Source organism: Malania oleifera, chromosome 5 (genome assembly GCF_029873635.1).
Source record: "Malania oleifera isolate guangnan ecotype guangnan chromosome 5, ASM2987363v1, whole genome shotgun sequence".
Lineage (NCBI taxonomy): Eukaryota > Viridiplantae > Streptophyta > Magnoliopsida > Santalales > Ximeniaceae > Malania > Malania oleifera.
Window position 1 is genome coordinate 23959705 of NC_080421.1, and position 12899 is coordinate 23972603.

The following is a 12899-nucleotide window of genomic DNA, read 5'->3' on the forward strand; positions in this document are numbered from 1 at the left end:
TTTATCCTCATCTTTCACCTTTTCATCCAAATTTAACAAATCAACCAAAATTTAATTGAAAGCATTTATGTGGTCATTAATCAAAATACTAGGTTGACACTGGAAGCAAAACAATTTCTTTTTCAAATAGAGCCTATTTTCCAAACACTTGGTCATAAATGTATCTTCCAATGTCTTCCATAATTTCTTTGTAGATGTCTCCCTTATAACATAATATTTCTGATTTTTAGCGAGATATAGACGAATCGTACCACATGCCTAACGGTTGATCTTTTCCTAATCTTTGTCACCCATATCTACTGGTTTATCATCCAAAGTAATATCTAACTTTTGCTGATACAGGATGTCCATTACCTCACATTGCCACATACCAAAATTATTGGTACCATCAAATTTCTCTGCCTCAAACCGAGCATTAGCTATCGTCTTTAACGATGATGTCGAAGCCGAAGGGGTTAGAATTCGTGTGGATAGAGTTTCTTTTACTGCTGCACTAGTTTTGCCATCTTCTATATATTCAATAGCCACCAACAAAGTAAAAGACCTAGGATGAATAGAATATACCAACTGTGTCTACTCTGTTTTATCCTACGAAATTTCACTTTGACCAGACCAACCTCCGAGGAGCGACTGGGCCGCAATGGTCTCTAAGCACTCGCTTAGACAAGGTCTTTCTTAGGCATCAAGTGTGGAATCAAGGATCCTAACAGAGGAACACCTCTATATCGTCACTATTCAACCTAACTTTGATACCAATTGTTGTGCCGGATACCCCACCTGTGCCAAACACCAATACTATAACTAATGCTATTGAAAATATAAAGAACTAAAGTAAATGGAGAAACTAATAATAAAAGACAATAAAAAAAACCAAGACAATAAATTAACGAGGTTCGGTATAGAATTACCTACATCCTCAAGCATAGAGAGCAGAGTGCAGGAAGAAAAATACGCAGAGAAATAGAAAAGAAAGAAAAAAGAAGAAAAAGTGAGATATTTTGTATAAGGTAAGAATATGAAATATTTTTATAAAACCAGATATATGTTATAATTCCTTATAACATAGTGAAGTTTTGATCTCATCCGCCTGTGGAGTAGGTATAAACGAACTACGTAAAAAATCCGATCTTGCCTCTATTTATTTTAGTGTTAATTATCTGCATTATTTTATAACAATTTCTAAATTTTTATTTGTAAATTATTATCATATCATTTTATCTATTTCACTATAGTTCACGCCATGGCCGTGGCCGGTTCTCTGCCTCAGTCTTGTTTCTAGTTCCGAAGCCCATCACATGCTTCCAAGTTTGTAACTTGTAAGAACCCCATACTTTTGAGCTCTGCAGAGACTCCGCAAACATGGCCACCACGACCGCCACTCTCCTCTCTCCCTTGCCTTCTTCGCTCTCACCCTCCCTCGACGATGCACGAACCCGCGACCTAGGTTGTCCCCCGGCACTCCCGAAGTCCTCTTTCCTTCACGGCACGAAGCTATTCGCTGCTCGCTCACCTACAACAATCGCTGTTCGTAGATGTCGTTTCAAGCCTCCTTCAGCTAAATCGTTCGATCACATCCCCAAGCAGTTCCGGGGTGAAAATCTTAAAGATGGGTGTGAGTCTTCAATTCCTATCTCCTTCCCTACCGGTTATTGATTTTCATTTCATTTGAGTCTGCTTTATTTTGTCAAGTCCTTTGTTAGTTTGCTTATAGTTGTAAATTGGAATAAAATTTGTGGGGTTTTCGCCTTTTGTTACCCCTTTTCATACGCAATATTAAATCGAGTAGTTTGATTGCTTTGATAATAGTCATTGCCATCCCCTTACTAGAGATGTGAAGATTATATCATTCCCTTCTTGAAGCCTTATATAAAAGTTACAAAGTAAACATTAAAAAAAAAGGAAAAATAACTTGAGGAAACTATCAACTTCGATGGTGATGGTGAAGTTACTTTTCAGATTACATTGGAAAGAGTTTTCTTAGAGTAGCATGAGCTTATTTTGAAAGCTAAATACACAACACCCACATGTAGTTTGGCCTGGCTTCATATTGCCTGATCTTGAGCTATTAAATTTGTTAACCTTTGGTTTCAGTTTCGTCTTGCCCTCGTATGGTTCAAAGTTTGCATGCACATGAGGTTAAGTCTGGTAGACATGTTACTAATCTGTAGTTTTCAAAATTTGCGCTGAACTCATGAGGTTGGGGCCACTAAACATTTATTGGATGCCATCAGATGAGGCTGAAAAAAGGCATAATCCAGAGTGGATTGTTGGCTAAGGCACATAATTTGTTCCGATAAATCTGAATTTAGTTTTTGATTATAGCCAGAGGGAAGAAAAAGGGTGTAATAATAGGTAGTCTTGGGTTTCATGTTGCATGAAAGCCAATCATTGATTTATTAGGAGGGAGCTGGGGTCAATCACATCCTCCCTGGTTTGGCGTCCGCCTTGGAGGGGGTCTGAAGGGCTGGTCCAGGTTGGAGTTCTGTACTAGTGAAAAATAAATAGATAAGTGGGCAGTGCCATTGAAATGCCTGGGTTCTAAAATGGCTAAAAAATGTTGAAGTGCGCGCTGCAATCCTGCTGTTCAAAAGTTGACCCTTTGATTTGGTTGGGGAAATTCCTTCCTTGGATCTCCCCCTTCCCCCCCCCCCCCCTCCCCACAATGGCATCGAGCAAATTGCAGCTCTATCTCAAGATCCATTTACAAATTCTTAGTTAAGTTTCCAACTAAGGCTTTTTCAAAGGATGGGATTTGAAATAAAGGCTTCGAAATTGCAAAAAATTTCAAATTCTACATGTAAAAAAAAGGAACTTGCTAAACATCAAAATACATATTTCAGTTCAAAATAAAACAAATCGTAAATTGCAAATGCAAATTTGAGATTTTTTCAGTGAACAATATTAATCCAGTACTTTATATGCAAATTTCTAAAACTACAGTTTGGTGACATGTTTAATATACTTATACACCTAAGTGAGTCAAGTGCAAATATTTAAACCATGTGTGAGCAATGTGACCGTATCATTGGTGGATAATCTGTATTTAACCCTTTTTCTCTGAGTTTGTTTGCATCACAGGCTGGGGGAGGGGGGCTCCATATCAAAGTATGCTTGTGAATTCCCCAATTACTACTAGCAGGAAACTGGAAATGAATGAAGAATGTAGGTGGAAGATATTTGTTGAAAATATCAACATTTAAAGTTTCCTTTGAAAACAATGTCTGTAGCACAGAGAGAGTTCAATTTTAGAATGTTAAGTATGGCAGGGATATGTATAAGCTGCATCCATTTCCACGGAATACTGTATTTTAGGACTGAGCAGAAAACATCAAGAACTTTGAGCTAAGACACCCAGAATAATATATTTAGACACCCAGAATAATATATTTGAGCCAACTAAGACAGAAATCGTGAAAGTATTGAGCATGATGACACTTAACCCAATCAACCATTAATGTGCAGAAATCAGGAATAAAATATTGAGTAAGAGGATAATACATCAAAAATTCTTTTTAGATGCTTGAGTGTTCAATTAATAGCTTAAAGATTATTTGAGTGGGGAATCTGCAGACTGGCTCATCTTAAAAATAGATTAGGGTAGAGATGGATGGTTGAAACAAAGCACTGAAGCCTCCTTATGAATGATGACTGCACTTGATTTATTAGTTACGCCAAAGCCACCTTGAGTGGTTGTCATGGATTCAGTGGTAGTGTTTGGTTCCTGTCATGCTAGTAAGCATTTACAATTTTTATTGAAGTGAAGATTGTTGGTAACCTACTACCTTCAACTCCGAAGTAATTTTTAATCACGCTGACTGTATCAACGCAAACTTGATGGTTATGGCTGTATTGTTGATGGGATCTCAAGAGAAAAAGGTTAAGGAGATTGGATGAAAGAGGAGCTAGCATGTGAATTTGTTTTTTTAAAAAAAGGGCAGCCCGGTGCACAAAGTTCCTGGGTATGTGGGGTCTGGGGAAGGGGCGGGCGGACCATAATGGGTCTATAGTATGCAGTGCATTTTTGCAAGAGGCTGTTTCCACGCTTTGAACCTGTGACCTTCTAGTCACACGGCGACAAGCTAGCATGTGAATTTTGCAGTGCCTAAAATGTTAAGGGCTCAAATGTCTTGGCAGTCTTGCTGACCAACTAAGTGGATATTGTTCACTACCTGTGGTTGGCCAGATTCACAAATTTCATTACTAAAAGACCAAAGTTCCTGGATCACGCTCTGTTATGCAGAAAATGAGGACTTTAGATTAAGGATAACTTTACTGTCAATTCCATGTGTTATGATTACTCAACCTCTAATGAATGCTTCCAGTGTGGAAAAAGGAGTTTGTTTTAACTGTTTGAAGTGGATATTAGTTATCCATTTCTTAAATTCAATTCTGTGGGAGTAGTTCAACTGGGTGTTTGTTATCATGCGTGAGGTGTGAACGTGTAATTACTAATGAATAGTTAAACTAACGTAGAAGTATGTAAACATATCTGTCAACCTATCTAGACCACATATTTGGCAAGTTTGTGAAGTATAGATGGACCAAAAGTCATAAGCAGGGTTGCACTAGATTTGGTTTATTTTCCTTTTGTCACTTTGGGATATTCCTTAAAAATGAGAGGGGCGGCCTCCTCTTTTAAACACCTGCTGCAACATTTGGTTGTGGCAAAGCCACTCTTTATTTGGGGGCAGTCACCCCCACTAAAAAATTGAAAATTCAATAGTTGTATACATATAGTAGATGCTAATTCATGAGATTAGGGTTAGATTAGCAACTTGGAATTAACATTTTAAATTTTTATTTTGACTAAAATTTCGTGGTTTCAAAAGTGTAGAAAATTCAATACAAATTTTGGTTTCGATTTCGTTTTTGAAAGAAATCCATTTCTGCTTGACCATGGAGATGGCCAGGATCCAGAGATTCCTAGTCCAAGAGCAGTGGAGAAGGATGTGGTCCATTGATTTTAAATTCTTCAAGGCACAAATAACACCTATTCACTGTATTCTATAGTCAAACCTTTCTTTTGGAGATTGTCTAAGGTGAGGATTTTCCCCTAAGCAGCCTCCTAGGTAAAAAAAAAGCAACTTTCATGGGGGCTGCTGTTTCCCAAACAAGCTTCTATGGCCTGCAAAAGTGATTATAATAAGACGTGACCGAAAAAGTACTCTCTTTCCTTAAGGTCCAAACAGGCTAATTGGAAGAGGCCTGGTTCTGAACATGATAAAGGCTGCTGTAGAAATTAATAAGTGTGCCAATCTCCCAGTCATAAACATTCCTGATCCGGGTTATGTTCCAGAAGGTTCCATTATTAGGTTTTTCTTGATGGTGAGAAATGAGGGAATTTTTATCACATGCAAGCTTGTAAATGGAAGAGAAAGAAGAGCTGAGATGGGAATCACCACAATGAATGTCATGCCAAAAAATATGTCCTCCCCATTTCTCATGCTGAAGTCGATATGAGAGAAGAAATTCTCACACCCTCTCAGAATGAATTTCCAAACACCTGTGCCATAGCATTCATTAACCTCTTTGGAAATCTTGCCGTTATGATGAAGGCCATGTTTAGTTGCAATAACATCTCTCTAAAATAATTTGTCTTAAACATGAACCTCCACAGCCATTTTCCTAAAGAGCCTTGTTGAAAGTGAGGAGAGATCTAAGACCAAGCCCTCCCTTTAGCATAGGTTGTTTAACAATCTCCCATTTTAAAGAATGATACTCGAACCCCTCTCCTATGTTCCCCCAGACGGAATCTTCTTTGATCCTTCTAGTCTTTGGCAACAACACTAGGGATGGGAAACAAAGACATAAAGTAGACTGGGAGATTGGCTAAGGTGCTTTTGATGAGCATGAGCCTGCCATCCTTTGAGAGATAATTCCTTTTCCATTTAGCCAGTTTTCTTTCAAATCTGCCAATAATGGGATCCCAAACAGCCTTGTCTTTGAACTTAGCACCCAGTAGGGGCCCAGGCAAGAATGGTAAAGGTCCTGGATTACAACCTAAGATGCCTGCAGGAAAAGGGCCATAATTGCAAGGCCCCATAGGGATGATTTTGCTCTTACCCAAATTCACCTTTAAACCTCTAACTGGCTCGAAACCAAGAAGAATGCATCTGAGGTTAAGGATTTGAACAGGATCATCATCGCAAAAAATAATAGTATCATCCGCTAAAAGCAGATGGAAGACCACTAAGATCTCGTTGTTCCTTCCGATGCTAAGCTCCTTAAGCAGGCCATCCTCATTGGCTTTGACTAACATATGGCTCAAAACTTCCATAACCAAGATAAACAAAAGGGCAGAGAGAGGGTCCCCTTGACGCAAACTGCGCAAAGATTTGAAGAACTCCATGGGGCGGCCATTAATGAGCACTGAAAAAAGGGTGTGGATATCCTGCTGCACCAAATGTCCCCAAAAGCCATCCTTCTGAATATACAGCAGACAATTCTAGTTCACATGATTGAAAGCCTTTTTCATATCCAGTTTGCAAACTACACCACTATTTCCTTCCTTCAAATATGTGTTAACAACCATATTTGTATTAAGGGCTGCGTCCATGATATCTGTCTGCCTGCAACAAAGGCATACTGATGTTTTACAACAACTTCAGAAATTACTGATATGAGCCCGACTGCAAGAACTTCAGAAAGCCCCCACTGTTTTCATGATAAATGAGACAAAGGTTGAGTTGATGCTAGCAACAAATCTGCCTGAGCTGCGGAAATCATTAAAGACACCAATGATATCTTGTTTGAACACGTCCCAAAGCCATTTTGAAACCATTAGGACCTGGGGCTTTGTCCCCATTGCAGCTCTTAAGAGCTGAAACAATTTCTTCTTCCTTGAAGGGTCTCTTGAGCCACTGAGCCGTGGAGAAGATCAGATTTTTCAAAAGAAATACTGTTCATAGTTGGCCTTCAAAGTTTATGCTCAGTGTACAAATTTCTGTAAAAATTGTGGGCACCCCTTTTAATGGCCTCCTCCTCCCCCAGGAGGTCACACTTCTCCACCTGGTTAGATTGCAAGTGCAGTTGATTTTTCAAAAGAAATACTGTTCGCAGTTGGCCTTCAAAGCTTATGCTCAGTGTACAAATTTCTGTAAAAATCGTGGGCACCCCTTTTAATGGCCTCCTCCTCCCCCAGGAGGTCACGCTTCTCCACCTGGTTAGATTGCAAGTGCAGTTTCCTTCTTCTTCTTCTTCCTCCTCCTCCTCCTTCTCTGTTCTGTATCTAGTTCGCACTCTGTCTCTCTGTTTTTCCTTCTCTTCCGTTCTGTATTGTCCCTACATTTTGTTTGCTGCATCAATTGCCCTTTTCTTTCTTTTCTTCTTCTTCTCTCTTATCTCTGTCTCTTCTATAATTCTCTCAATTCTCTCCCCATTTCTAAGGCTCTGTTGCTTGTCCTGCATTAGTTTGGTATCAGAGCCAATCATGATCACCATGCAGCCATTATTCATCAGCCTGTAACTTTTCCACGAAATTATGGTCTTGCCACTGGTTTCAAAATCCTAATTTCCAGGCAGCACTTCTAGACAGCATCTTCACCGTCACATACACACCACTGAAAACCCGTCTCCTGTAAGTTGACCTTCACCTGGGCAAGGGGTGTGGTCCCACACACCACCACAAGGTTACCCAGCTGACTACCCCTCAGAATTATCAACTTCCTGAAGTTTTTTACGACACACCACCTCCATCACTGAAACCACCAAGCCTTGATCTGCCATCAGTTGGAGAACCATCGCTGGATACACCTTGCCGGCAGCACACATGCTTCACATGCCAGCGACCCACAAGTGAGAAATTGCTAGTCTTCTGCTTCTAGAATTGCAAGAAATTGACTCCCACCCACGATAATTTGGATTTTTTCTTAAGATTTTGAAACTTTTTGATGGAAAACCGATTGATAAAGTTTGGTTCACATTTATAAGGATAAATTCAGCCTGATCTTGTATTGCCAATACAAATTTCTGAGTTTTGAAGGCCTGCCTGCATTCAGATTGAGGCCCCAGCTGCTGTTTTTTTAGATTTACTGCAACAAATTAGCTTTCCTTCATGCAATTTTGATGGTGGTCTGAAGAAATCCGACTTTGATTGTTTAATACATATTGTTGGAAGGATAAATTCAGTGTGAGAGCACCATTCTTCAAGTTTATTAGTGGAGCATCTATGAGCATGGACCTTTGGTAAAGTTGCACAAAATTATGTTACTTAATGACTCCACGAAATTGATTTAGTGTTGCTTATTTATTTAGTACTCATCTGAATTTGCATGGGTCCACATTTTCTCTCCTGTTGGAAAAAAAATGATGAGTCAATTCCACATTTCTAGTTCCCAGCTACTTGACAATTCTCAACAATTGTTGAAACTTTAGTTTCCTTTCTATTTTGAGGGTTGTCCAGGTTCTTAGGTTTTCTTAGACTGGTTGGATGGCATGGAGATTTATTTTAATTAGTGTGTACTATTTGACCATGAGAGTATCCACTTAGCTAAACCAAAACATCTTGGTTTAGCAAAGCAATATTGGTAAAAAGTTGAAAGGGACAAGCTATTGTGGAGAACCTTCTGTTACCATGGTCTGAAACGAGATATATTTTAAGAGAAAAGTATCCCCCACATTCTTATACGAAGCAATTAGTGGACCAACTGTGTTATCTTAAGACAACTTTCTTCTAGTGTAATCAATAATTGCCTTAACCATAGAGACCTCATTTATCAGTGTGCTCGTAGTATTTAGTAAGGAACCTAGAATGGTAATTTTGTTAAGGGTTGAGGGACGAAATCAGAAGGTATATGATTTTGCAGATTCAAAAACGTCCCACTACTCTATCCAATGTTTACCACGTGGCTTTGGGAGCTGAGAGATATCTCCAGCTACCAACCCGGAACATCACTTCCTGTCTTACTTGGTTCCATCGGCTTACCACGTGGCTTTGGGAGCTGAGAGATATCTCCAGCTACCAACCCGGAACATCACTTCCTGTTTTACATAGTTCCATCAGGCTAGATCAATTTCTCAATGGTTACGAGGTACTCCTAGGTTCACTGAAGATGTTCAAGAGAGAGCTCAACTTGTTGAGGACAAACAATCAAATATCAAAAGTCTCATTAAAATTGTTGCATAATTGAGTATCATGACTACATAAATGATTTTCTTATTAGTGCACAATATTCTGACCATGAGTCATAAATCTTCTTTTGGAAATAAGACCGTAGACTTGTCCTTAGTGACCCAAAAACAATGTTGGTGTCTCTAGGCTAGAGATGGAGACTTGTCACCTAGCTTGGATGTTGAGACTTGCAAGGAACATCAAGATGATTTGCCAACTATAAGGAAAGATATGTTTGTTTCCTCTAGGAACCAATAACCAAAGCCATCTAATCCATCAGTTATTGAGCTTTGAACTTCTTTTTGATGACCTTCTGCGTAGGAATAGGCAAAATCCCATCCCTAACTGCTGCTCTTTGCCCAGCATCCTCAAAAATAGGAATTCCTTCCTAATCATCCATCGGAGATGGTGGCGGATGTGATATATCCCCCAAAAAATCGGATGATTCAGACATATATCCATATTGTTCCAGAACCTTATCCAATAACAAACCGTCGTCTCATGAAAACTCGTTGGCAGCATGTCTCTCCTCGTCCATCACATCTCCCCATTGCTTTTCCTTACCCAGGTTAACTTTTTCATCTATTTACCCTTCTGAACATTCGGAGATTCCACAATGCACAAATTCCCCTCGGCATTTCTTCTAAAAGATTTGCCATGATCCCATTAGGATTTCCCCTTTGTCCTTCAATTTTTTTTTTTTTTTCATTTCAACACTAATGTAATGCCGCCTGACGAGAATAGACCTTGCTGCCCCTAACCTTATCAGAATTAGTCCCCTTCTGACGAAACTTTTTCCCTCCAGCCTCAGTCTCACACTTGACATCATCCCTACCGACTTCCTAAGCCTTCCTGCAACAAAAGTTCAAATATTACTCTCTGGGCGAACTCTTATTACATTGACAATCCTGACCCACCTAGGATGCAGAAGCACGAACCAAGTTCTCGCATTACCTGATTTGGTTATATTCTTTCCAGGATCATTACCCCTTGCCTGTGAGAAAGATGCATCTGAGCTCTCCATTATCAATTGCAAAGCAACTCTAGTAGGGTGATTTGAATTTCCACTTCTCTTTCGAGCCTAGATGCAAAGTCTGACCATTTTCACACTCTTTACAAAATCCAGCAGTTCCGCTACTATGAATGCCCAACCTTTGAACTGCACTCTTCTTTAACTTAGAAGAACTAAGTTCAGGCCCAAAACCTTGAAACTAATATTTATTTGGATTATGGACTAGATTATTAACAGAGGCCATGAGCTGCGTCTGATTTGGATATAAAGCCTGATCCATGGGCTGCCTAAAGCAACAACCTGCCCATTAAACCTTACTGAATCTAATCCTTTATTACCCAACATCTGGCCCACATGCTAAGAAATATTAATGATACCTGGCCCAGCCCACTCCAAGCCTTCACCATTCCAATTGGACTCGCAGGCCCCAACTTTTTCATTTCACGAACCCTAGCTGCCCTGACTCTTGTTGGATTATTACTGGCTGCCGCTCCCCTCCCTCCTGAGGATGCTGTGCACCTTCACAGGTACTGCAACGCCTCCCAAACCTGCTGGTTATTCACTTATTTGGCTTTGAACCTCCCAGCATCACATCCTTCTTAGTCTGGCGATCATTAGCACCAGCCAGTTTTTTGTGATCATATTTTGACATCTGACAATTGCTAAAGCTTCTTTGCATCTACCACTGCCTCCAAACTTCAATATATCTTCTCCAGCTCTCCTCTTGCTAACCCCCTGGTATAAAAATGAATTTCCTCTTGCAATCCAAATGCAGTATGCTACTGTAGTTCCAAGAAACTGCCTTTATGGTTCAACCTTTTTTTTGTTGGGGGATAAACAGGGAAATGTATCAAAGGAAGGAAGGGGGTACGCTAATGAAAAGGAAAATGAAAAAACCAGGGAAAACAAGATATCCTCCCATTACAAAGAGAAAGCAACTGAACAAAAAAATAGAGTAAACATAAGGCAAGTCAATAGAGTAATGCCAACCAATCCAGATGCATGTCTTCCAAAGAAACATGCCAAAAGAATCCATTTGTTGAGTTCAAAAGGGACGCTAGGAAGACCACTCTGCTCCGAAGCATATCACTGGAAGTGGCAACATCTTTAAAGATTCTAGCATTTCTTTCCAATCAAATGCACCAAATAATTGCTAGAACAGTCCACTGCCACCAAGCTTTCCTCTTTTGTCGTCTTGTGAAAACCTCCAAACATAATACACGAAACACTGCAAAGAAGCCTGGTATGCCCAATTTTCACCATATATTCCAAACAAATTATTCTGAAGGTCCCCAAGAGAAGGAACAATGTAAAACAAGTGAGAGAATTTTGCTCATTCCTAAAACAGAGGACACCAACATTGAGTGACTCTGCCTTGTTGCCATCGAGGTTGTAGCCTAGTGGTGTGAGCTTATCTTCCATGTCTCTAAGGTCAGGAGTTTGAGTCAGACCTAAGTGAAAACCACTTGCAGGAGTAGTTCTTGATCTTGGAATGTTTGAGGGGCTTTGGACCTCTGGCAGTTAGGTGGTGCTGTGGTGATGGTCCTGTTCTTCTGGCTGGGTAGCTATGGCTTCATCTGGACATTCTACGGTGAGGGTTTTTTATTTATTTTTTTGGGGGGGGGGGGGACCCCTATGGTAACACCCAAGGAGTGTTGCTATTCTAGTTGGAACCCTACCCCTTTTGTAACCAAGCCAAAAAAAAAGGGGAGAGAGAGAGAGAGAAAAGGAACTTTAGCTTTCCAGATTAGAGAATAAAGGGCCAATTAGGGTCATGGATCAAATGACAAAGAAAGATTTGCCCGAGAATCCCAAAAACATTTATCACCATCCACCTCGACGTGAAAATAATCAAGTTCATTAGTTTCTCTCTATTCAGATTCCTCACAAAATGAAAACCTCAAGAAAAGCCACCTTCCTGCATAATGTGGAAGGCAGCAATAGGAGACTCATGAAGATTAGATAAACAGAGAAGATTAGATAAACAGAGAAGGCGGGGGAACCAATAGCCAAAGGGGCATTCCAAATCCGATTATCCTCCAGAAAACAGATCCTCTTACCATTACCCACATTATAGCAAGCATTAGGAAAGAAAGACCAGTATATGGGATGCAAATTTCCAAGGACTCAAGTAATATAATTCCTGCAATAGCATCCCTGCTTATGTTGTAGGAATCCAAATTTACTACAAATTACCTTGTGCCAAAGAGAGGTAATTTCTAAAGGAAAACACCATAACTTCCTGATCCAGAAAATGTTTTTAGATACCAAATTATCTAATTAAAAAATCCCTTGTCAACTTCTTTAATCTCCGGGCAACTGTCATCAGAATTCTAAAAAAGGATAAATAGTACAAGGGGGCAGAAGAAACACATGCGTGGATAAGAGTAATATGAACCCCTAAAGTAAAAACGCTCCTTTCCCCTCATCCAGTCTCCTAGCAATTCTCTCTCAAAGACCAGGTCCCAAAAAAGTATCAGCTGTAGGATTGGCCACTAAATGAACTCCTAAGTATTTAATAAGCCAACGCAAAACGCTGCAACCTACTAACCAAGCAAAAGAGCTTGGGTCAATGCGTAATCCCACCATGACCACACTTAAAAAAGTTAATTTTTAACCCCAACACCTTCTCAAGAACTTGTAGAACGGTTACCATATTAGAGAAGGTGCTCCTATCCTCCGAAAGAAGGATAATATCATCAACATGGTTCGAAATCGCGGTCGCGGGTAACGTCGCGAAACGGTCGCGGGTGTCGCGGGTCGCGGGAGACGCGGGTG

At 40.0% G+C, this 12899-nt stretch overlaps 1 protein-coding gene across 1 annotated transcript in view; it reads left to right on the top strand.

Moving 5' to 3' along the window:
- Positions 1-1228: 1228 nt before the first annotated feature.
- LOC131154925 (ATP-dependent Clp protease proteolytic subunit-related protein 1, chloroplastic) overlaps positions 1229-12899 on the top strand; it is a 37008-nt gene continuing 25337 nt past the window's right edge. The window contains exon 1 of the mRNA XM_058107764.1: positions 1229-1612. Coding sequence (XP_057963747.1) covers positions 1360-1612 — 253 coding nt within the window. The 5' untranslated portion in view covers positions 1229-1359. The remainder of the gene's footprint in view (positions 1613-12899) is intronic.